This window comes from Strigops habroptila, chromosome 3 (assembly GCF_004027225.2).
Source record: "Strigops habroptila isolate Jane chromosome 3, bStrHab1.2.pri, whole genome shotgun sequence".
Classification (NCBI taxonomy): domain Eukaryota; kingdom Metazoa; phylum Chordata; class Aves; order Psittaciformes; family Psittacidae; genus Strigops; species Strigops habroptila.
Genome location: NC_044279.2, coordinates 84,872,508 through 84,898,415, shown reverse-complemented (window position 1 = coordinate 84,898,415; position 25,908 = coordinate 84,872,508). Strand labels below are relative to the sequence as shown.

General features: G+C 39.5%; 1 protein-coding gene across 6 annotated transcripts in view; it reads right to left on the bottom strand.

Moving 5' to 3' along the window:
• PDE5A (phosphodiesterase 5A) overlaps positions 1-25,908 on the bottom strand; it is a 119,443-nt gene that overhangs the window by 38,277 nt on the left and 55,258 nt on the right. For 2 of the 6 annotated variants that reach the window (XM_030478212.1, XM_030478213.1), the window contains exons 1-3: positions 18,280-18,601; positions 4,332-4,914; positions 2,724-2,813 (exon numbers count right to left, since the gene is read on the bottom strand). In XM_030478212.1, the coding sequence (XP_030334072.1) occupies positions 2,724-2,813; positions 4,332-4,914; positions 18,280-18,383 (777 nt within the window). In that variant the 5' untranslated portion in view covers positions 18,384-18,601. Of the gene's footprint in view, positions 1-2,723; positions 2,814-4,331; positions 4,915-6,423; positions 7,213-17,195; positions 17,312-18,279; positions 18,602-25,908 lie in introns of those variants that run through there. The other 4 variants (XM_030478215.1, XM_030478216.1, XM_030478217.1 and 1 more) reach the window with 3 other exon arrangements.

Genomic DNA, 25,908 nt, shown 5'->3' with positions numbered 1-25,908 from the left:
CTCAGTCAGTTTGCATTGTAATTTTTCATGGGAAAATCAGAACTCTTCATAAAGCTGGCACTATGCAAGCCTCTATGATCTGATCTTAAAGGACATAACCAGCAGAATTTTCTGCATCTGAAATGCAGTGTGTCTGTGGCATTTCTGTCAGCAAGAATAGGTCGAGTAGAGTATTGAGAAAAGCTCAAGTGAACATAATTCCATTCTTCATGCGCATCTGTGTGGAGATAAAGTCCTCTTATTGCACTGCTTTTTTCTCATTGATCCTAGTTCCTGGGTCCTTTTTATGAGCTCTTCTGTGAATCAAACTGTTTTCTTCTTTTCATCTACGGAATTTCTTACTAGCTGCTATTTTTAAGTAAGACTTTGGTTTCTCACATGCCTCATGGAAATATAGGCAAATGTGAAAACCATCTACTGGAAAAACCTCCATACTTTAGCAGGCCCAGAGGATTTAATAATCAGCATGAGATTTTCTTCCTTTCAACTACTGACTCTTTTGTTTAAAAAAGAAATAGTACTATTACTAAACAAACACACACACACACACACAAAACTCCAGTTGCTTCTCTTTCTCAGTGTTTATTTTTTGATGTCTTCCCAAATCATCTTTTGACTGTTGTTGCTGACATCCTGGGCTAAGGCAGCATTTACTAGTCTCAGCATTACTAGAGGGGTTTTGAAGATTTTTAAATCTTATCTTTTCTGTTTTATTTTATCTTATTTTTTAACAGGGAGGAGCTAGTTTGGTTTTGCATTTTCTTGGGGGGGGGGGAGAGAGGAAGAGAGGAGGTTTAAACAGAAAAAGCAGCAAAATGCACATGCCAAATTAAGGACTGACTGACTCCACATCTCTCCAGAAACATGTCAGCCATTTGTTATGGTGAGAGGGAGAAAAACCTTCCGGTAGTGACTTTAAAATCAGAAAAAACTTAAAAAGTGCCATCCTTTCCCATAAGAAATCTTATCATTTAGCCCCTTCAAATTTCTTCATGAGTGGAGTGTAACATGCTCCTCAAACTGAAGGTTAGCTGAACTTTTCAAAATAAACCAATTCCTGCTTCATTTCCACTTGCTGATGCACTTAGGAGTAGAAAGCTAGCTGAAGATATGGCCAATTGCAGGTTTATTCAGCCTGTAAGTCATGGTGTGTTGGACCAACATACTCTTACTCCTTTCCCCACCTACCAGCACGACCCAGTGAGAAGCAACTACTTTCACACTTCCTGGCTAGCAGGATCTTGTCATTTATTCCTGATCCCAATTACATAGAGAATAGCATTTTTTTCAACAGAAAGTAAACATGATGGAATAGGTGAAATTTAAAGCCTTGCATCAGCCTGACATGGATCACTGTTCCCCAATAGCACTACATACAACATCTGCTTTGCTCATCAGCTGGCCCAGGGCCAGCAGTGGCTGCTGCCGCTTAGAAAGGAGAAGTTGTTTAAGCAGGAGTAGGAGAGGATCAAGTGCTGTCCTTGGAAGAACTGAAAAAAATATTTTAAACCAAAATTAGCAGTAGGTGAAAGAGGTGAAAGAAGAAAGTTCTGTCTCATCATCTGGGTCAGCTAGAGCAAGATTCAACAGACAAGTTGAATCAAGAGTTTAATCAATTTATTTAATGAAAAAAGGTTCAGTGCAGTCAGAATCAAAGTGACACACTCCATAAGAGTGAAAGATGAAAGAGCAAGAAAAAGAAGGTATGATGTCTTCAAACAATCTTGGCAGCATTTCTTTTTGGAGTTTGAGCTTTCTGGACACAAACTATAAATACTCTGAAAAAAATAAAGGAATTACAGTAGAGAAAATGTCCATCTTAAAGCTCTGACACACCCCACAGAGCACCTTACACTTTGTGAGCATTCTAAGAACTAGTGATGTGGCTGAAGGCTACTACATTCAGGATCAAAAAAACCCAGACTAACTTATACGTAATCCCCAAGTAAAACAGTGGGCCTCACTTTTTTTCCATTCATTGGCTTTCATCAACTATACTGAATTCACTAGTCAAATACTCAGTGCAAGACATCATTAGCCCTTAATAAGAATTCTCCCTACTGTAATAGCATCAGACAGGAAGAGAGAACTTCCGTGAGAAGCAGCATGGATGGGAAGTATGTACAAGTGTTTGACGATCAGATTCACATTGTTTTAAATTAGGAGTGATACAAGTTACATTACTTGTGGATAAATTTTCTGAATCGCATCGATACCATGTGTTTTCCAATGCCTGATGTTAAGCACTTAACATGTTTCTTAACTCAGCTTATGAGCAATAAATTAACAGAATGTAAAACCCAGCCTTTTTAAAAAAATGGTAAAACCCAATTTGTGTCCTCTAAAGAAATAATGCAGATACAAGCTAAGCTGAAGTACAGTAACTCTTAATTGCAATTTGAGCATGCAGTGAGATAGACCAGGAAGTGTGCAGAGAGCTTTAATGCTGACAGATACTTGGTACAGGAACGGGGAACAGCACTTCTACAGTTAAATACATATATTCTGCATCTGGGATTAAGCTCTTCTTGACAATTCCCTTTGGCTTACATTACTGAAACTGGATATGACATTATTAAATTCCAAGCAAACATAAGCAGCCTTTTTTTAAAAATAGAGATGGTTTTATACTGTAAGATAATGAGTGCCAGCTAATAAAAGTTTAAAGCATTAGCATATCTGGAAACAGTATTACATGAAGTAATCTCAATACTGCAACTTACCTCTTCCCTATGATTCTTTATTGGCATACAGAGAATACTCTGAGTCTTATACCCTGTGATCTGGTCAACTTCTGCATTGAATCTTGGATCCTGGTACAAGGAAAAAAAACAGTACTATTTGACTACTTGCCTATAGACCAGTTCCTTTTCTTTCCTGGTTTAAAGGTTAAGGAAAGTATAATATTTCACTTAAAAGTTACCCAGGATAACAAAGGCTCCCTTACTAGCTAATAACTATATAAAGTTGTTACTATCAGTGTGTTAAAACAACAACAAAAAAGCATGTTTGTGGAACATGATTTCCCATGGATAAATATAACTGCCAGAAAGAACAGAAAAAACCCAAAACACCCAAACCCTAGGAGAACCCTTTTTCAAGCCTAGACCATCATTATAATAAATATATACACGGACTAAACATCCCTGGTATAGCTTGTATCATCAAGAAGAAATTACACAAATACACTGAAAGACCTAAGTCCATAGAGGAACAAAGTTTCATGAAGGTGGCTAGTGTTTTTGCTTTTACCACAGAGTGCTTGTTTCATTTTTTTTTAGTGGAGTATTGTTATAAAACTCAGATTTTATTTTTTTTTTTTAATTCTTACTAAAATAAATCAGACTCTTTAAAGGCTGCTGTTCTTTCTCTAGTAATTAATTTCAAGTTGAGCGTGATGGACCCAATTCAAGAATGAACTTTGAAACCATCAGTACAGGTGATGTCCTGCTGGAAACATGTGCTTAGCAAATTTTTAGACACTTTCTGAGGCAGCAAACAAGTATTGAAAACAAACCCATATGAAATCAAAGTGCTCTTTTTCATTTCTGGAAAAATCCACTCAGTAATGTTACCTAGTTCTGTAAACATGCTCAGATTAACTGAGATATGAAACAGTAATTTTCAGCTCTGTATGCCTTTACTAATTAGTTAATTAATTAAAATTTCCCTAAATTCAAAACACAATATGAGCATATCCAAAGAGCCTCAAATAAAGAGATGTTAAGCTGAGATGTAAGAGATATCCTCTCCCAGTACTGGATTCTCTTATATTTTTCATCTGGCCTTAAATAACTCAAATCGCAGAGTATCATTTTGTTTGGGAGACCTCTATAGAGTTCAAACTCTTACCCATTGGTCATTCAGCTCCTACTCTTTGTGCCTCAGGTATGATAGAATTCTCCAAAGCAGTTTTAGTCACAGGACTCCAGTTTTGCAGACAACTACACTCACGATTTAATTCATTCTGGTGCAGAAGCATCTTATGTCCTTACACAAGCAGAAATGTAATCATTTAAGTGTCCAAAGGTAGAAATGCAAATACTGGTGTGCATTTAGCAGGTTAAGATGGGGCTGACGTCTGACTGCTAATGTCAAACTTACATAATTTCTTTTGATGTTAGCTAGTCATACCTACGTATTTCTGTATATGCATGTATCTATAATACACACATTCTAACCAAAAGCATGGTATCAATCAAGTTTGCATCTTGAGTGGTTTAAGTCACTATAGCTCCAAATACATGTACTAAAATGGTGATATCACAACAGCTGATAATATGGCTTTTTCTTTTTTCAAGAATTGTGCAAGATAAATTTTCTTGGTTTACCTCATAAGCATTCTTGATGTTCAGAGGTTGGCCTATAGCTGCCACATGCCCAACAATGCCCTTATTCCACTCCAGGCGAATGCAGCTGTTGGAAGCTTCTTCCAGGGTAGAGCCTTCTGCTACGTCAAACAGTCGGCTTACAAGAAACTTCTCATTAGAGCTGTCCTCACAGACCAAGAAGAGGGAATAGCGATCGGCTGCTATAAGCTCATGAATATGCAGGAAAATTTTATGGCACAGCGCTGTGACATCTAAGTGACTAGAAATATCTTTCACAAGTTCTAATAGTCTTGAGCACTGATCCCCTGCACTGGTCTCGATTCTTGGAGATTGCAGAGGCATCTGTTCCTTCTTTTCAGAGCCAGAGAGGAAGCTCACTGCTCCTACGGAGTCCTTGACAAAAATTGGCCGTAAGGGTCTATCAAATTCAGAAGCAGAGATTTTCCTCACTGGGGTCCCGGGGTTGGTGGTCTCTGCACAGACAGGCTGGTGACAAGCACAGGATTCACTCTGGGACTTGGTTCCCTCCTTGCAGACTGGGATGGTGTGAACTCTCTCAGCAAACCATGCATTAACCATTTCTCTGTAAAACAAAAATAAAAACACAGTGAATGATGCAAGTTAAAAGTCCTCAGGAGCTAATACATATTTGAAGAGGACACTGCAAAGACAGTAACTTTAGACCTTTTCATACAGTGGACATGAGTGCACCTTTAGTGCTCCCCTATATCAATATTCTCATATGTTACATAGCACTTAGCCTAGATTAAGCAGTAATGGCTTACGCCTCATAAAAAGGAAGCTATTTCTGCCTAAAGGAAATAGCTGAATAGGGCAGAGGAAGACTGCTTATGCTGTGGCTTTCAGGATATACATCAGAAGTTTACACTAATTTTGCACTTGAAAAGTTCTGGTCCATCTCATTGCTGAGATTTGGATTTCTGTGTAAGATTAATATATATTCATATGAAGACAAAACTTGCTGGTTTAATTGTGGTTTTCTAGACCATTCCTAACTTTTAAAAAGTCAATTTTGAACCTGTCAATTTTGTCTCTGTCAAATCACCTGCAGCCCCTCCTATTTTTATGTCACCTATACACTATTTTTACGTTAACTTCCCCTGCCCTCAGGGTTAATGAAAAATGCTGTTTTGACTCAAAGCACAAAGTTTTGCTTGAAAACTGTCAGGCAGGAATATGAATATTTCTAATTCTAGCCCCCTCAAAATAATGAAAAGACAGACTGTTTTCATGCATCTCTCCTCTTTCCTTTCCTTGCAGATGAAACTCATGCCTTAACCCAAAATACTGAATACCCACAAAATTACATTTTTGAAGAGTTTGCCATTGAACTTTTTACCTAAACTCTAGTATTTAACTGTTTCTCAAATTAACTTAGCACTAGAATGCCAACCCTAATAATATCCTCAGCATAATAACTAAATACAGCATATCTTGAATTATTCATAAGCACATATCATCAATAACATGAGTGTACTTTCTTCTTCTCACTATAATATTTTCTTGTCAAAAATCTGTGAGTTTATTGTTGTCTTTTTGGTTTGATTTTTTTTTTTGTGGTGGTTTGTTTTTGTTTTGTTTGGTTTTGTTGGTTGGTTTGTTTAATACAGGGCTTTTTATTTCATTTACTTATTGTCAAGGATTCCTTACAGCATATGACCAACTCTCAGAAGAAATGTTTTTTTTTCTGAATTACATAACATATGGGCCTATGAACAGCAAAAATCCTATTGAAAGTCTGATCTTTTGGAAACCTTTCATGGTGGTCATGTTTTAAATTTGGGATATTTTTTATTTGCTCAGCAGACCACAGGAATTTCAAGAGTGAAGCTGAATGAAACCATGGAAATTAGTCAGGTTAGTCAGCCGCTGATCAGTTACATTCATCAACATATGTTCAGTATGAAAAGCACTGTACATAGGCTTTTTTCCTTACAGAACAGCTTCATCTATGTTGCAGAATGCAGTAATACAAGTAATTAACCATTAAATTCAAAGTAAAGTAATTGATTAAAATCTGAAGTCCACTAATATAATTTTATTAGTATGCAATCCACAACAGGAAACTTACTTGTCTTCTATTAGGAAGGTTTGAAAGAGTTGTTCAGATTTTGCAATCACGTATCATTTGGAGATCTCAACTGTAGGCAAACATGCTATGAGAAATTGAACTGATATAAGAAATCATGTGAGCGTAAAGGGAGCATCTGGGCAAAGGAAAGTCATGTTATTGCACTCATTCCACTTCAGTGCTAGCTACCTGGTAATTTTTTTCCCCTCAAGAAGTCTGACTGAGGTAAATAACACTAAGTGTAGCACTGTAAAACCTAATTCTACTCTTATTCGCACAAGTACAACTCCAAATAAATGGATGACACCCTATTCTTTATTTTGGCTTCTGTCTGCGCACTGTGGTCTCGATCATGCAAAACCTTATGTACACAGTTAATATCATTTATAGCTCCAGTGATCTTGAAGGCTGAATGGTCAATGTGGTCCCATAGAACATTTGTGAATCTTCTGACGAGTCCAAAACCACTGAATGAAAAGTTGGACACAATTAAGGTGGTGGGAGTTTTGCCCACCGCAGAGCTGGGATTTCATCTCATGTTTTCACATTTTCCATGAAGCTCCTGGAGCAGTGCTTGCTGTAGCAGTATTATACCTCAATCAACATCTATTATAAATTTTCCAGCAATCTAAAGCAAGTCCAGTTACTGGAAACATGGTGCCAGAGAATACAATGAATTCCACTGTTATTCTGCAAAGACTTTTTGTTCATTACTTAGCTACGTATTTTTAAAGGAAGCTCTGCTTTTTAAGTATATTAATAAAACCTAACAATGATCCTTCCTTATTACAGCAGCAGTACATATTTTTTGTGGAGTTACCTCATCCAAATGTTTTGCACCACGAAAAAGCATAAAGAACAATTATATATTATTTTAACTTTGACTTTAACAAGATCACTTTATAGTACTTAAACAGGATAAATATTAAATGTGGAAGCTGTGGCCATGTATTACTGAAATGGATAATATAGTTTGCGTTGGGCAATATCACATTCGAAAAGCTATTTCAATGACAGTCAAAGTAAGAAGCTAGCATTTGATAACCTTTGGGATTTTCATTTACTAAACTGAGAAAACAGAATCAAAATTTGTGATGAAAACGACCAAAATATCATTAAGAAAAATGAAAAGCTTAAAATGCAGAAGTTTATAAGTAAGCACAGTACAACCTCTAAAATCAGTGCATATACTTCTTGTCCTTGTATGTGCTACGTTGTATGTGGGTTCTTTTTGTTTTACCTTACTCTCCTCAAGAAAAGCAATTACCTGGAGATCTTAGCTTTTTCTACACAAAATTTAGCATAAAGGCTGCAGAAAAGAACCTGAAAATGGGAGCTGGGTGTGTTTAAAGCCTCAGGCACAAGAAGGTAGATAGAGAATAATCACTAGTTGTAAAAGGCGGCTTGTGAGTTGACCCAGTTTTATGAGTGTGTGTGCTGACTTGAGTTTTTCCTCAACATCGAGGACTGGCATTGTACAACAAGATTTGAAAGTAAATGTAATAGCCTGGTATCGATGGTGAGCATTCTTCAACTCCAACTGACTAGGCATGGGAAGCTGTGTACTTCGTCTAGGCATGTTTGAAAATGCACATGGGCAAACCTGTACTGTCGCCGAGTGACAGCTATTTGTAGAGCACTCTGAATGACTGTTTATTTACACATGAGGAAATGAGAATATACAATGCTATCATTTCACCTAGTCCTCTTTTACACTGAATTTACTATGGAAAATAAACATTCATTTCTCTATTTTATGGAGGTTATTGAAGGATGTGGAACATAACTGTAAAATCGTTTACATGAAAGTAATTACACATCTTTCGTAAGAACTGACTACTTGTTAGGTATTTGCACTATTTATGAAGCATTTTGACATTGAACAGAACTATATGTGGAGCTCCATAACAGTGAGTAACATATTCCTATCCCCTTTAATGTCTCTTAGATGATGGTCCAATAACTTGCCAACATAGTGGGCAATTCTCAAAAAGCCCTGTAGGTTAACAACAACAAATCCTTAACTATACTGTTTAAAGCATCGTTTTCAACTTCCAAGCATTTATGCATTTTTATTTGGGCAACAGGAAAGCCATTCAAATTCAGCTGGAATAAGTGTTCACTGACCTTTACTGAATGCCTCTTCTAACAAGGAAACTATTTAGCTCCTTTTACTCACACGCGGACAGAAAAACTAGCATTTCACATTAACTGACGTATACAACTATTTAAAATCCATGAGACAAAGACTTGACATGCATTTCCTTGTTGATACTCAATCCTATTTAACAATGCATGACAAGAAGAGTATTGTTACTAACACAACTACTTTCTCAGTACAGAATTAACTTGACAGATACATACCTGACACATACTGAACCACAAGTGAGGTTACTGGATATGAGTAACAACTGCTATGTATGATTAATTATGATGTCATTTTGAAAGGACTGCAGGAAGAAACAAACACGTGGGACTGTTCTATTCATACAAATAGTCCTCAGTTAGGCATTGACATTGTCAAGAGCTGATTGTAAGGACAGGACCCTTGCTGTAGAATTAAGTTTAGAAGTTGCAGGAGTGTATTAAACAGGAGCAGATACTGATCCAGTGATCTACACAGATAGTTAAAACCAATATAATGTCTCCATCCCAGCACAGCAATTGCTGCATGTTGAGGTGTCAGAGGCATCAGCATCCATTCCTGAGGAGCTGCATGCATCTTGTACTGCATTATGAACCTTTACTGCAGTGTGAGCCTCCGCTAGAGAAAACTATAATTTATCCCAGAGTTCATAAACAGAAATAGCTGCATATGAAGTAACCATTTTCTAGTCGTTTCCATCAGCCAAATCCAGTCTTTCCTGTATAAAATACCTCATAAAATTTCAAAGGAGCATGACAATAGCGACTGCTGAATTTGGCTGGTGACCTCATCAGCAGATCCCAAAATTGGAAAGGAATTTTGAAGATATAGAGATGAGAGTGGGATGAAAATCCAATGTCAGGTAAAACATTTAAAGAAAGAAAAACAACCCTGTGATCCTCCCCTCTATAATCACTTGCATACAAGAGCACATTATCTGCGCTACCTGAGAACTCAGAAACTTCAGAGGAATTAAGACTCTTTGGCCCTGACAGCTTAAACACTATACAGAAAGTAGACCTGTCCCTAAAGCAGGAAGCTTTCGGTATGAATAGGCAACAAAAATAGAAAATCACTAGGTGAGAAAACACAGGCACAAGGAAGCAACGTGGCTTGAGCCAAGTCACACAGAACGGTACAAGCAGACCTGAAGTTTGCTCCCACATGTAACCATACTAGAAACGTAAGACCACAGCAATGTGACCCTGTAGCAGGTATGTGGTATCTTAGGAGAAAATGAGCAAAAATGGTAAAAAAAGTAACACTGAGATGCAACAATGACAGTATACTGCATCTTACTTACCTTGCACAAAGAGTGCATAATAATTACTGTACAATCAGAGTAGTAATGAGTAGCTTTCAGTGAAACAACAAATAATTCCCCATTTTCTCTGTTGCTCGTAAGTCTTTCATATATACAATGTGCAATGTTTCAGCAGTCGTGTGGCCTGTTTGCTAATTTTTCATGCAAACCAGCAGTTACTGAAAACACACTTCAGAAGAGGGATTCAATCCAAACTTGCCTAGTAGAAAACACCCACTTTCAAGTATCTGAATTCCTGTGGCCTAATCCTGTCAGTGTTGAAATCAACAATATTTCAAGCTAAGCTTTGTAACTATTTTCTCGGTTGCCTTCCTTAAAATAACCACTAGATGTCTTCAAATTTCTTTCCCACATCTTGACATAATTTAGACATAGAAATCATGTGAAGCATTAGCAACAGCTCAAAAACTATTCAGTTTTAACAAATGAATTTGAAAGTCAGAGTCACTTGAACATTATACTTGCCTTCCCATTTTCTTTCCAGTACCTCCTATTCCACAATCATGTTTTAACTGTTTTTGTCTCCCTTCTGGCCATGGAAAGATTTAAATAAACTGTGTAAGGCCTCAATAGATGGAAACAGTAAACTGACTGTAAAAGAAGTGTTTTCAAATTAACTAAAGAAGTGGATTGACAAACACAATAGTTGTTTTTCCTTAAAAGCTTTCCAGTTGTAGTTAGTAGAGATGCTATTGCTAACAGTGGTAGGCAAACAGTTTTTAAAGACAAAGTGTAACTTAAAGTCGGTGTCAATTTCTTTGCAGAATGCAGTCAAATATATAAGCATACATTTAACTTTAAACATTTTAAGTGGCCCGACTGACTTCTGTTTGAATACAGATCTAAATTAAGAACTCTAAGTCTTGATTCAAACCATGCTCGTGAAAGAGTGAAATAACAACTTTTTAGAACTATGAAACAATGTAAATCTTGTCTGAATGCTCATATTATTTTTTAAAATAGGAGGCAGAGGCTCCTTTATTATTTGAAGCAAAAGTATTTGAAATGGAGGACTACTACTAACAGGCTATTCTTGGCTATTTTTAAGTTTTCTTTAACAACCAAACTGCAAGCTTAACTTTTCACGAAAAAGCTCTCCTCCATATAAGGGACTTTCTATCCACACTATAAAGAAAGACAGAATAAACTCTCGGGGATTGAAGGTCAGATTCTAAAACATGACCTTTATTTCTCCTCCTATTTTCGAGGTTCTTGTTCTAAGCTCAAAAGAATTAAAAAATAACTATGTACATAATGATTCTGTTGTGGAAATCAACAGGACAATGCTGGGGATTTTGGTGAAAGATGGATTAAAAGTTAAGTTCACACCTGCCTTGAGACCTCACTTAAGTCAGGCACCACTTCAGTTCCATTTAAATTCCTAAAATAGGGGTTAAGTAGGACTTAAGTGGTGCAGAGGCTTTGGGATGGCTCTCAGTACTGGGTTGAGTTCATCATAATGCACAAATAAATGGGAAAATATATATCTTTTACTAAGCAAATATATTTTGTGGCTATATTTTCAGTGCCAGAGCTAATACAAAGTTACAACCATTGAGTTATTCACAAGGGCTATTTGAGCAGGGCTTCTTTTCTGGCACTTCATAAATAGCTGGGTTTGCGTTTCATGCCCCCTCCTCCCCCCTTTTTTTTTTCTTTTAGTTGTGTTCAAGTCGAGTATATAAATGTATAAATGAGAAAGCATTCCATGTAAATGCATGTATCCTTCTTTGCCAGTAAGGAAGAGAAAGACTTTTATTCTGTCATTTTATTAATTATATTTATTCATGACAAAAGCAAAATGCTTCCTCTTTAATGGTGAAAATGAAAGTAGGTGGTAGCGTATTAGTTCAAGTCAGGAATGTAGTATTGTCTAAAATTGCTTTGTTTGTAATTCTTGAGTCTCATATTCCTACACAACTGAGCTTTAATCTACCAGTCAAATAGGCATGAACATGGGCTATGATACGCTTTATTTGATCTGAAGACATCACAGATGATGTATCACGCATTTTATCCTTGTGAAGAGAGCTAGCACCATGTCCACACACTATGAAAGTCTCACTTCAGCTTCAAAATTACACCCATCAGTATTTTCATTTCATATATGTGGTCTTGGTCCTAATCCTGTACAAAGACATGAATTTCCTCCTCACGTGATGGTTCATCAACAGATGCCCAACACAAAATTTCCATGAGCTTCTACAATTTAGAAATATAAGATAGGTATTGAACTTTCTTATCACCCACAGGAGCAATGTATGCCTCAGCTCCACTTATCTTCCTAGTTGCCAGAAATTTGACCCTATTCTCTGAAGTGTTCCTAGTAAGAGCAAAAAATGGAAATGAGATTTCAAATGCCTTGGCATTATCAAAAGTACTGTAATATGAAAACAAAGTTTTCAAACTACAGAAGGCAAAAGGAGAGGTTAACTGTTAAAGTAGTTCACACCATCTTATTTTGTACCTGTTCTCTAGGGTTTACCACTTGTATTTTAATGTATTATGCATTCACTTTTGTTTCTTTATTACCTAGGGCAAATGATACGTAGTGAAAGCATATTCTCCTTGTAGCTGCTCAGTACTATCTGCTGACTAGTGTATCTTCACACCAAAAATTCTGTGTAGGAGTTCAGCTCTTGGGGAATTAAAGATGTAAATTGCTAGTAAGTTATTTCTTATCATTTCTCAAATGACAGCTTCTTCTGTCTACAGTAATTGCTGGTTTAGAGAGTGTTTCCAAAATACTCCAGCACACAACTAGCTTTATTTCCAAGAATAAATGCCAAAAATACTTAATCACATTTACAACTTCATGAATGTGGATAACACTCCTTACCTTTCTGAGTGCTTTTTGAATCAGGAGTTCAAAATATTCTGGAATGATCTTAATACTTTGCAGAAATCAAGAAAAGCATAAAGACATGGACACCTTATTTGTAAGTGGGACAACTATGGAGATCATTAAACCAACAAGAAAACTTTCCAAGATTTCATAGAAATCAATTTTTTTTCTGTACTTCATTCTTAGAAAAGCTCTGTAAACATCTAATAAAACCAAGTAAGTGGGAGAAAATATTCTGATCCCTGCATTAACACCACTACTTCCTGTGGTTTTCAAGCATTGGTTAAAAGAATCAGTGGTCTGCAGTCCTCTTGTACATGCTTCGCTCAGGATAATTTAGAAAAGCAAGTCTCCTTTCAGCATATTCGAACAATTTGCATAGGATTCTGTGCCTCCACTGGAAAACTGTTAGGGGTCCTTCAATCACAGAAGTTTAAAACCCACTGCCTACTTGTTAGGGATGAATATGGCTCATACCTGTGTATTTTTAGGATTGTTATTTGTATGTCAGCAATATCTCTTGAAGAAAAAACACAGGCCAAAGCACATTTCAATGCAGAAAATCTTCAATAGCTCTGTCTTTGAAAATCTGAATTTTCATACACTTGCTCCACAAATTAATTTCCTTTCAATTAGAAAAATAATTAAGCGCATGTATATTACCAGACAAAACAATAACATAATGCATATGACATATAATATTTATGAGATTGAACTTCAAATAGCCGGCTCAAAATCAAAGACCTTTTTTAAAAGCCCTCTAGACACAGAGATTAGAAGGCAAATATCCTAAATAATTTAGTACTCCAGGCAGCACATTACAAACTGGTTGTCCACCTGCCATCAGGAAGAAAATAAACTCGAACAACTGTACTTGAGTTTTTCCAAAGTAATAAATGTAACTGACATATTCAAGTTGTGCAATCTCTGAATTCCAGCAAAGTACAGTTTTCCAGTAAATGCCACTTCTGGAATCCTCAGTTAAGCACTATGAAGTACCATGCTGTTAAGGACATTTCTTTTTCCAAATACAACCCCACCTTAATTCATTCGTAAACATTTCCCAACCCTGTTAATAAGCCAAGATGTATTTATAATGAAATAATCGTACTTCCAGTGAAAGGCATACAAGACCTGGATTAATAATTTGTATCTATCAATCATGCCATATATACATTTAGGAAACCAGTCAAAAACTGCTTGGAAGAATGCAGTTGCCTCTAACCAAGGGGAGAACTTTTACTTTGGCTATTTTGGCAGTCTGCTGCTTCTGATCGCAAAGAGCACTAAGAGAGAATCACTCCCATATTTTTAAGAGTAGGGACAAACAGGAAGCCAGAAATGCAGAAGTATTCCATAGGGGGTTAAAATAAGTATGATGTTTGAACATGACAATGCATGGATTGTTTTTCTGAAAGAAACATAAAAAGATAAAACTTCAGGAAAACCAAAAGAATAATGATTCAGCCATAAATGCAGTACAACTTTGGCACAAAAAAAATCATGCCTTTATAGCGTCTAGTTAGAACAATTATATTTGTAGCAGCAGCTACAAAGAGCCATATAACAGTTGGGTAAACATAAAACACAATCTAAAATAAGGATCATTTTACTTCGAAATGTTTCTGCTTTCTGGGAAGCCAGACCATACTAGCCAATTCTAGAACTTTGGAAGGGGAAAAAAATAGCAAAAAGACCTGGGGAAAAAGAAAAAAGAAGGAATAAAATAAATAGCTAAAATTTAGGAGGAGCTAGGTATTTAGAAACGCTGGAACCCGTAACCGTGCAGTACCAAACTCTCTAGCCAGAAGGTTTGTCAACCAGCACACACTATCACGGAGTGAACCAAATTCAGCTGGTCACTAGCGTGTGCTGGTGACACACTTCCCCTTTGCTGTTCTGCACTTTGATCATACTGTAATAATACCGAATTACAGCTATTGATATATTATCACTGTATACCACTCATACCCCTGCTACAAAATAAAGTAATAACTGATTCTGCTCCTTCGTACTCGGGGGATCACAATTTATTCTACTCAAAGGAGGGAGCAATATAAAGCTATTCACGTGGATTATATCCTTGTAGGATTGCAACCTTGCGTTGGACAGGTGGAAGTCAGGTTTACTGCAGAATATGCCAGTGCACCTAGCCACCAAAGACTTGAGGAAGGCACTGATATGGCTTGCCTGTAAACGCTATCAAACTCGAGGCATTGTAGGATCAAAATACAAGGTGTAAGCCACTTGCGTATACTTCTCTTCTACAATACATTTTAGGGGAGAGGAGGAAAGCAGGCGCAAATTTAAGTAGACAACCTGCAGCCCTTCTCCCCAAGAATCCAGAATATGGATTTTTCTAACAGCTGTGAAGTTATGAACAATAGCTAATACAAGCTAATTGTGAAGGAAAATAAATGTTTTCTTTTAAAGTGCCACCTTGACAGAAAATACAATTTTTATCTAAACCACGAAAAGAGATACCAATATCAAACTGACCTATGCAAAATGGAACAAGAGGTTCCATTTAGAAGAAATAGAACTATTCAATGACTATATGACATGATCTGACCCCTACTTAAAAAAAAAGGGGGGGTAAAAAACAACAAAACAAATATGCAGCATAAAAGCACTCAAAGCATTTCTTTTATAAGTATTTAGACTAGTTAAAACATTTTTTGTGAGAACTACCAAAAGAACTACTGTATAAAACACTATGGGAATTAATTAGTTGCAGAGAAAAAAAAAATAATACCTGCCATAAAATTGCTAAATTAGGTTCTGATTCAAAGTTCACTACAAAGTTCACTACTTCGGAAAGGGTTTGTATTACTCTATAATAAACAGTTGCGCTGGTCATCTTTTCCTATTCCTGTGTATAAATATTTGAGAAACAGATACAGAAACCATCCATTAGCAATTGTGCCTTGCAGTATGAAGTAGAATGAAGTAGTATTCAGTGCTCTGTGCTCTGAAAGGTACCAAATTAAGTCTCCTTTTGGTCAATTGCTTTTAGCACCCTTGAGGACTTTGGCATATTTTGAAGCAAAATAAAAACTGAGAAGCAGTAAATTAAAATTAGAAAATAGTTGAAACTAGTTGAAAAGTTTACTCTGCTTTACTTGACAGAGTAAATACAATGCCAAGTGACAAAACATTAACAGCGTAGTCTTTGTTCAATGTATTGCCGTTGTAGAAAGATTCCACTAAAACAAAGCACGGCGTTAAATGTTAGGGGTTTTCTCTTTTCAGGCTCTAAATAACACTACAGTATATAACATTAAACCTTTTATAAAGTACATAAATTCCTTCAAACTGCTCAGCTTTACAGCATTTAGTGGATAAAATCTAGTTATAGTTTTCTATTTATACCATAAGGACAAAAAAACCCCAAACCATTCCATGCAAGACAGCAGAGAAGAGACTTTTGAGACAAATGCAATGTTTCCATTACTTCAAAAACACCCTAGAACTGTGGCCAAGCAAGAACTCAAAGTCAACAGTTTTCCTGCAGAACTCAGAACATCGCTGTCACGGAGATATGCCCAAACTGTATTTGTAACCACTGCCTGTTTCAGACCCACACAAACACAAAACTCAGCATTAAAAAGAAAAAGAAAAAAAGACTAACCAAACCTCTCCGTGGGTCCGTGGGGAAACAAATCTGACACAGCATGTACTATTAATTAGCATTCCTATTTGTTCAATTCTACTTCCAGTTTCCAAAGGAAGTGTGACAGGCTCAACTAATAAAATGTGACTTCTCAAAGCTGCTAACACCCTATTTCCTGGGCAAACAAGCTACCCTTCAGCTACACACCATGCGCTACTGTTCTGGAGAAGATCAAAGTTAACTACTTCCATTTATGCATCCGACACCTATGCACAGCCTTTAAAAACCACCAACATTAAAAGACATTTTAAACGGCATCTTTATTATACTTTTCTATTAAATGAACCTAAGGAAGACACAGCAGAAGAGAGGAGACTGCACGACAGATGGTCACAAGAAAGCAGGTGACCCCTGAAGCTTTCAAGCTTGCTGCGAGTCAATTATTAATGGGGATTTCTCTTCTTACCACCCCATCCCATGCAGAGAGGAGCAGCAGCAAAACCCCACTCCGAATGCATCCAGCCAGCCCTGCTAAGTGACCTGGGACAGCAGGAAACCAGCATCAGTGAGCAGATGGTGCCAGCGGCTCAGGAGCAGGAGAAGAGAAGAGCAGAGCAGAGGGAGGCGTGTGCATCCGAGGAACCAGCCAAAAGACTTACTAACCCGAGCTCTCAGCTACGATGTACCGTGGGAGCTGCAGACTGCCCGTGCTCTGCATCCCCACTGCTTTGTTTATCGGAAAATATTCAAAATGGAAACCTGACTCCACTTCTAAAAATAGCCGAATTTTCTCGATTTCAACTCGAAGTCCCACTGCCGAAGTGTGACAACGGCTAGCAAATACCTCGTCTTATCTCCAAAGGGCAACATGTCAAGCCAGGGGAGAAAAGCCCAGACGAGCTCTTCAGGTCTTTCCATTAGGTTCTTTGCGAGGACCAGCACGGAGGGTGGGCGCGGAGCAGCCTCACCCCCCTCCTTAAACCCCCCCGCCCAGCGGCGACCGACAGCTCTGCCTGCGCCGCGCTACCCCCTGCCGGGGAACCTCTGCCCCTGCCGAGAAACTGCCCCCTGCCGGGGAGCCTCTGCCCCTACTGGGAAGCTGCTCCCCGCTGGGGACTCTGCCCCTGCCGGGGAGACTGCCCTTCTGCCCCTGCCCGCGCGTCCATGGCCAGCGATCCCCCCCGCTTGCTGCCCTTCCCCGTGGCTGCGCGAAGGAGAGGAGAGTGGGGTGCAGCCCCGGGGTGCAGCACGATGACCCCGGCTGCAGGAGCCCGCTCCCCTCAGCGGCTGTGCTCGTGCCGGTGCTCGCCCCGCTCGTCGGGCAGAGCTCGACACTCCAGTGCTCTCCGTACGGTGCCAGCGGCCGTGCGCGGCTCCTCAGCTCCCGTGGCGATAACGCACCGCCCCCTCCTCCCTACGCCGCCGAGATGTCAAAAAAGGTGACGAGCCCGCGGGGCAACCGAGCTCTTGAAGAGCAGCGCTTTGTTCAGAGATTACTGAGCAGTGACAGAACGCGCCCTTCTGAAGAGATGTTATCTGAGGCTTCGACATACTCCCATTTAGTTGGCGGGGCAGGGAAAAACGTATTGCTTGCTACTCACGAGAAGTTGGCTATGTCTGTTTTAAACCACGGAGAACGCAAAATAAATAAATAAATCGCGCCCGGGGCAGGCAGCGTTGCGGACCCCCGAGGGCCGGTCTGGGGCTGGCGCCGCCCGCAAGCACCACGGCGGCCCGGCCCGGGAGCATGTGCCCGGCGGCGGTTGGAGCTGCTGCTCGGTTTCGGTTTTTGAGCTTTTGGGGAGGGGGGAGGGGGAAATCGCTTTTTTTCCCCTTTATTTTCTTTGGAGACAGCTAAGTTTCATGGAAGAGCGACCTTTTGCTGGGAAAAAAGGGTCTGCCTCTATCCACCGCCGTTCCGGTCTTACCTCGTAGCTTTCCTAACAAAGTAAGAGCGGGTGAAGTCGCCGTGATCGTCCAGCCACGCTTCCACCGCTTCCTCCTCGGGCGGGGGGGGGCAGCTGCGCTCCATGCTCCGCGCCGCCGCTCTGCCGCCTCCTGCCGCTGCTGCGGCGGCTGTGATCGATCTCCCCACTCCCAGTCCTCCTCCTGCTGCCGGTGCCGTCGGCCCGGCGGGGCCGGCCCCCCTCCCCGCTTCCAGGTGCGCGGCCGGCAGGAAGCCCGGTGTCCCGCCCCAGCGCCGCGCCGGCGGCACCGCCTCAGCGCATCTCCGGCCAGGCCGCCTGTCCCGCAGCGGACGGCCGGCTCCGGCTGCGGCTCCACCTCCACCGCGGCCCCGCAGCGCCCCGGGGGGCTGCCGCGCCCCGGCCCCGCCCCGCCTGGCCCGGCCCCACCGCGGGATCACCGGCAGCAGCCCCGAGCCCAGGCGGTGCCCAGCGCGGCGGCGGACGAGGGCAGGCGGGAGGGAGGCTAAGGAAGGCGGTCGGTACGCGGCCCGCGGCTCTCCTGCGCCAAAGCCGACCGGGAGCGGTTCGCCCAGGCGGTGCCCATGGGGCTGGGGAAGGAAAGAAAAGCTATGAAGAAGTAAATTGTTCTCCCGCAGTCTGGCAAAGGGATTTTTCTCTCCCGTCCCTACTTCACAGTTATTTTCTTTTCAAGGTACGGCCTGTTCCAGCCTGCTTCAAAAAAGTGGTGATTGGATGTCGCTATAGAGTATTTCACTGTTGGGTGTCAATACATGATCTTGCACAGACCTCAGCTGGGCTATGAGTACTAAAGCCATGGCTTTTCAGTCCGTCATGCCTACATTGAGGCTTTTAGATCCATTTTGGACATTTAATAAGCACAGCCTAGCTTTGAGGATGCTTAACTCAAAGCTCATACTTTCTCTAGTATTGGGCAGTAAGGACTGAAATTTTGGTTAATGCCGAGCATTGCTTTCATGTATTATATTTCCGTTCTAAGGCATGCATGTGCACACATTTATAATAATATGTAATCTGCGTTTACAAAAGACCTTGCACAAAGCGTGACGCACGTGTATAATTTCCTGTGTTATCACATGCAGTATCTTTGAAGGTGAGATAGGAATAACAAATAGCGGCATGTTTCTCAGGAAAGGGATAAACAGGGTCTTTAAAATTATTCTGTGTAATCAGTTGAGAAATATTATATGAAATGTTTTCTGCTGCTGTTATACCCCTTTCAGTGCATTCAAGGCAGTGCGCTTCAGATAGAGCAGCCATCCCTGTACACCTTAGCAATTTTGTTGCTGTACTTAGACTTAAAGAGAGGTGGGATTCTGCAGCCTGAGGAGGGGCAGCAGCAGGACCGTCACAGCAAAGGGATTAAGAGCCTCTCCATGATTTTGGAGAAAAGCTTTCTCTTCTGCATCCGTGCGCCACATCTGTGCATAACACTCACTTTGACATGTGTGTCTTTTGGCTATAAGACTTTGTGTACGATGTGAGACACACAGAAAGGGAAGTTTTACATGAACATTACTCTGCTATAAAAGGAGTCTCAGGAGAAACATGCATGGTGGCCAAAGAGCAAATGCAAAGATAAAGTCTAAACCAGTTAAGACATACTGCAAAAGTCAAGCTGTTCTTCAAGGCAAAAAGAAATCTTTCAGCAGGGAAATACAGAATTACCGAGTAAACTGCATAAACAGACAACATGGCAAAAAATGAAGCCCATGTTTAATGTCAAAACCTGGGAAGTGTGGTATGTTAGCAAAAAGAAAATAAACCTGTCATGTAACTCAGGGATTTCTAAATTAACCATTTCATTTGAGGAAAAGGGATCTGAGGCTACAGTACACATGGCAATAAAAGCCTCTAAGGCAAAGCTTTTGGAAAATAACATACATTAGAATGCTTAAGAGGTATAACGAAAATGTAAAACCTACAATTATGATGTGCAGATTTTATAAATATCTGAAATGCTATTCCCTGAATGGTCTCATAGGGAATATTGATCCTAGTACTGCTCATGCCATCCCAAAAAGCAAAAGTAGAATTGTCAGAGGGACTGAGACAGGAAAAATAAGAATGACCACACGCATGGATATACCTTTTCTGTAAAGAGGCAGAAAGAGTTTGTTTACAAAAGGATGAATACAAATACATAATTTAATTACTGGCATTTAAAAAATAAGATAGGATTTTCTCTGTGTCTCATAGGAGAATAACAAGGTAATAGTCAATGAAATTAAGTCAGCTGCAATACATAGCATCTCATTTCATGTAATTAGGAGTAGCACTAATAGAAATAAGCATTGATACTGGACTAACATCCAATAAGCCCCAGTCAAGAACAGATATTGTACTAAGCACTGTAAATATGTAATATTAAATACTAAGCTAGCTAAGTATTTAATAGCATCTGTGGACTTCATGCTACAAGGTGCTGGGACCATTGGGTGAAGCTGCTTCTACTGTGGACAGCTGCCCAGGTGGGGCCAGTGTACAGAAACGAGGGGAAGCTGGGCACTGCCCCGCACTGTGTGCTTTGCTCGGGGCTGACAGCCACGCTATTACTTAGCCTACAGATAAGAATCTGTAAAGCCAAGGCAAATTACTATCTTCCTGTGGGTTCAGTGGCAAAGCAGCAGTTCAAAAGATTGCTACCCAAGCAAAGAATAGCACAGTCTTTCCCAAAAGAAATAAAAATGGAACAGTTGGGGGGGGAAAAGGGATACTTTCTGTGTATCTGATGAATTTCCATGAATAATAATGAACATGCTGTTTTCATTTTGAAGGTGACAGGAGGGGATGGAGGCCAAGCATAACTAAGTAGTGAATGGTAAAAGTGGAAAAAGTCTTCCATAAGTTGGCTTCCAAGGTGCTCTGAAAAAGCTCCGTGTATCTTAGCTCACACCCAGCTTTCCAGTTTGTTTCCAGAACTCTGCTGACAGAATTGATGTGCAGCAGCTATAAACCTGAAAAGGATTTGTAGTAATGACATACAAATAAATACGTCCAAGTTTAAAAGCTGCTTGTAGCAAAGCAGTATGCTTGAGAGCTCAGAGCGGAAGCCCAGATGCTTTTCTTGCAGGAGGCCATTCTATAGCAGGACTGGTTGAGGGAAAAGCGTTTTAGCTGAAGTCTTTCATTTGCATCTCTCACAAATATTGTCATGTAAGGAGGTAAATTAGAAATGCTGCTAACTCATGATAATCAGTAAGAAAATATATGGAAATAATGCAACTGGAGAAGTATGTACGTGTTATTTTATGCTCAAAGAACTCTATATTCATTTCCCTTTAAAAGAAAAGGCTTTAGTCTTCTAGTTGACTGACTTGTCTGACTTACTCATTAGGTGACTTGGAGCAGCATTTAGCTTTGCTAAGAGCTGGGAATTGGCTCTTGTTCTACCATTTTAAACCTGGAAAACAGTTGGTCCATTTGGGCTCCTAAAACAAGTTTAGCCAGTGAGGCTAGAATATGATTAGGTAGAGGAAACTATTCTGCTTCTTTTATTAGCCAGCACTTTTACATGCATATGCGAACACACATGCAGTGGAAGAATCCTAGTATTAGTAAAGCAAGTTTCCATTTCCCTTCCAGTATTTAAGTTGCATAATGAGAGTGAAATAGTAACCAAATGCAATTCATTTAAAATCTAATTGTTACTTTAGTGATTAAAATACTAAATCATGAGAATGTCTTATCTTTTTATTCTCCCAGTCCTTTCCAAATAATTACTGGAAATGCTTCCCAAATAAACATAGCTATGCCGAGCTGCTCACTCATTGCATAACCTGCCTTATCCTCTGGGATAACATTGCATATGTCCTGCAGGAAGCCATGTAAAATAGTAGCTTCCTTCTATTTTGATTTGAATGTGATTGAGCATTTGCGTCAATCAAAGTACCATGCAAAATTATTGTTAAGCTCAGGAAAACAGCAGCTTTTCAAAGTTGTTTGTGATACACTGGAATTTGTCTGGAAAATATTGTCTAACTTTATCTCCCGAAAAATTTAATTTAGAATTTTAGTTTAACATATTAGCATTTAATATGTCAGCTGAGCATTATGCTCAGATTTTAACCTTTTCTACTTTGTATTGGAAGTCTCAGGGTAGATTTGAAGGCTGTCATCAAGTCTCTTAGCCTTCTCTCCTTTAAGCTAAACTAAGCTAATCTTTCAATTCTTCCTTGAACATTATGTTTTCCAGCCCTCTGATCATTCTTTTTCATTTTGGATGTTTCCCAGATTGACTCTACCATTTCTGCGGTGTCTCATCAACCTAGTATCAAGTAATCCAGCTGAACATGTCAGTAATAGTGAAGTGGATGGGACATTTGGGGTACCTTGTAGGCTATGTTCCTGCTAAGACAGTCACCCTTAGATATGCCATCTTGGCGACAGCCTGATATTGCTGGCTTTTGGTAACCAGCTGTACTCTGTTCCATTTTTCTAAATACTTTCCATGCAGTTAGGTGTTGCCATACACGTGCTTACTTCTGCCAAACTGTATTTTCTTGCTGTTGAACCTTTTTCATTTCATCCTATGCTTGCAATCCATTTCAATTTCTCAAGATTGTTTTGAATTTTATGCCTGTCCTCCAGCATGTACTTGGCCTTGCTGAGCTTAGTGCAAATTAGCTGAAGGGCACAGGTCTGGACAATGATTAGGTATGACGCGGGTAGGTGAAATTGTAGGTGGACTTAGTGTCGTTACTGCTTTAGCTGGCTAGAACTTCTGGTGCCTATGTGTGAGAAGCACCTCTTCAGTGAACATGCAGACACAGCCCTCATCTAAGTGGGGAGACCGCGCCGTGGTTGTATCATATGGAGTAACAACAAACGCAGTGCGTTGGCTGGCTCAGAAGGGCTACAATCTGCCCACCCATGTAGGCCATTTCCAGTTGCATTCCACAGTCCCTTCTGGGCTTCTGACCCAGCTGCAAATTGAAGCTGTGATCAACCTGTTCTTTCTTTTAATGTATACATAGAGTTTGGCAGAGTTTACGTAGGAGGTAGTAGGTAAGTAGGAAACTTGTGTAAGCCAGATTTCATTCCAGGCCCTTCTCAAGTGCATAGCAAATCCTTTTCTTTGTTCGTTTACATGATACATGTAGCAATTACTGACTAGTTAGTTGTTTTCAATTAGCAGTTGCCCTTATTAGTACTTTTACTTGTGATTTTGAAGTATTGGTTTTGTACTTAGACTTACAGATACTTATGAAGTCAAATTATAAGTCTTTTTTTTTCCCTAATTGTGGTCAGTAGGAGGAGACTCGGTGATGAACTATATAAATCAAAGATGAATCAGATGTTTTTCAAGTGCATATCCTCGCAATTTGAACCGTGCTGTTTAGGATTGTGTGGGCTGCTTAAACATGGGTGAGGAGGAGAACCCTGACTCCACTGGAGTATTGCAGTAGCTTTCACCCATGTCAATGGATCCAGGATTTCATTTGATTCAATTCACAGCTTCAGTGTCTCTCTGCATTTTCAATTGACAGTTAGAAAGAATTGCCCTAGTGTGCAGTAGCTAAAGGCATCGTTCCCATCACCTTGCAGCTCTGGGTTTTTTTTCATGTTTCTTAAACATAATGCTGCTTCACTCAAGGCTTTGTAGCAGAGAAATCCTGTAACTGCAGAAAAGAGCAGGATACGTATGCAAATCTGTCGAGGATCTGACCAGTGCTGGCACAGTGGGCAGCAGGATATACAGCTCAATGTTTTCTGCTGTGAGTATTCGCATAACATAGCCTGCCAGAAATGGGACGGGGGAGAATACTCTTGTGGGGAAAACCAAGAAGTAAATCCACAGCAGTTTAAAGTACAGTACATGATGATCTCCTCATGCTTTCCGAATAAAAGGCTATGGAGCCTCACCCAGCAGTTCAGCATTGATGCAAGGTTTTAGAAAGACGTGTTCCCAAGTATGCTGCTCACACAGTTAGTTTTCCTTGCTACTGATTTTGCTTTGCATTTATCTGTCTTTTGTAGCATGTATGGAGCATACTATGTTTTTTTCCAATACATGAGAAAGTCATCTGCTGTCCTTTTTCTGTATTCGTAGACCATAATTCTCTGTTAAATATCTCACATACTAAGCTAACAATCGGAGTTTCTGTAGGCTCCCTAGCATCACAAATTATTAGTATTGTTTCTCTTAGGAAAGCCCTTGGTTTTCTGGAGATTTTTTTTTTCCAGGACATTTTCCCAGTATTGCTCTCTCTGAAACCACATAGAGGTGTAATAGCACCAATGACTCCTACCAGCTATGCCTCATCCTGTACAATAAGAGTAACTTGTGCCCACACTTTGCTCCGAGAACATGTGTCTGCTTGGGTCTTGTTTCTTTTCAGTCACTGCTGTTCAATTTTCTTTGTTCTTTTAATGAACAACTTTGTCTTCTCTGTGTTAAAATATAGTCCAGACTTCACTTAGTGATCTTGGTTGCTCTCTTTTAATGGCCTGCCCTTCCCATTATTTATCACTCTATCATTTTTGTAATTTGCACCTTTTTCCAGCAATAATTTTATATTTTTGTTCAGGTCATTCAGAATGGTTTAGGTCCATTTAGTATTGACCACACTGATATCATACATTGCTGGGGGTCTTACAAAAAATGCTGTAAGGTTGTGAGCTAAAGCCCTACAGAAATCCTAGAGAAGTTTCCTGTATTAAACTAATTCATAATCTCATGGGAAAATAGGAAGTTGGGGGTTTTTTTTGACAAAACTAATTTTCTGTCTTGACTGGCATTACTTGTACTATCATCCTTTAATTGTACACTGATTTCTTCCTGTACAAGCCTTTCCATCAGTTTTGCTGACATTGATGTCAGGCAGAATGATCTGCAATTTCCTTATTAAATAATGGAATAATGCTTGCTTCTCCTCTGTCTTCAGAAACTTGTCTGGGATTTCAAGACTTGTTTTTCTTACTTTGGTTCTTTTGAATTTTATCTTACTGAAGTGTAGGGTTAATACATCTTAAACAGGTATTATTTTACTTCCATGATATTTTGAAATCTTAGTAGTGAATGTATGAATTTCTGCTTTGATAGATCACATGAGGAATATCTTAGTGGCACACAGCTGATTAATCTTTCTAGTACTGTTTGTTACTATCACTATGAAATCTTCGTAACCCAGGATATAATATTCACAAAAGTGTATATGCAGTTAATTTCATTGTTTTTTATTTCACCATAATAAGCAAAACTGTTGTTTAGTCATTGCCCTGGAAACTCTGTGAAGCATCCTCTATACACTCTCTAAGGTGCCCAGAAAATTTGTGTCGCAGTACTGTCCTGCTACAAATAGATAAAAGTAATAAATTTGGCTAGTGCCAAAGTTTTAAAACATTTTATGAATCTAAAATTATACTCTCACTGAAATTGTTTACTTAGAGTAATAGAGGACTTGATCTTGTCCAGACCCCTGAGTAATTAAATTGTTGAACATTTCCTTTTGATCTATGTGGAAGACGTTTTTGAAAGATGAGGTGTTCCTTTGACTCAGTTTGCACTGTACTTAACTGAATAAATTAACTCTTTTTGACTCATGAGGAGGAAACATACTTTTGTAGAACTGTGATCTGATTTACTCATGAGAACAAACATCACTGGTA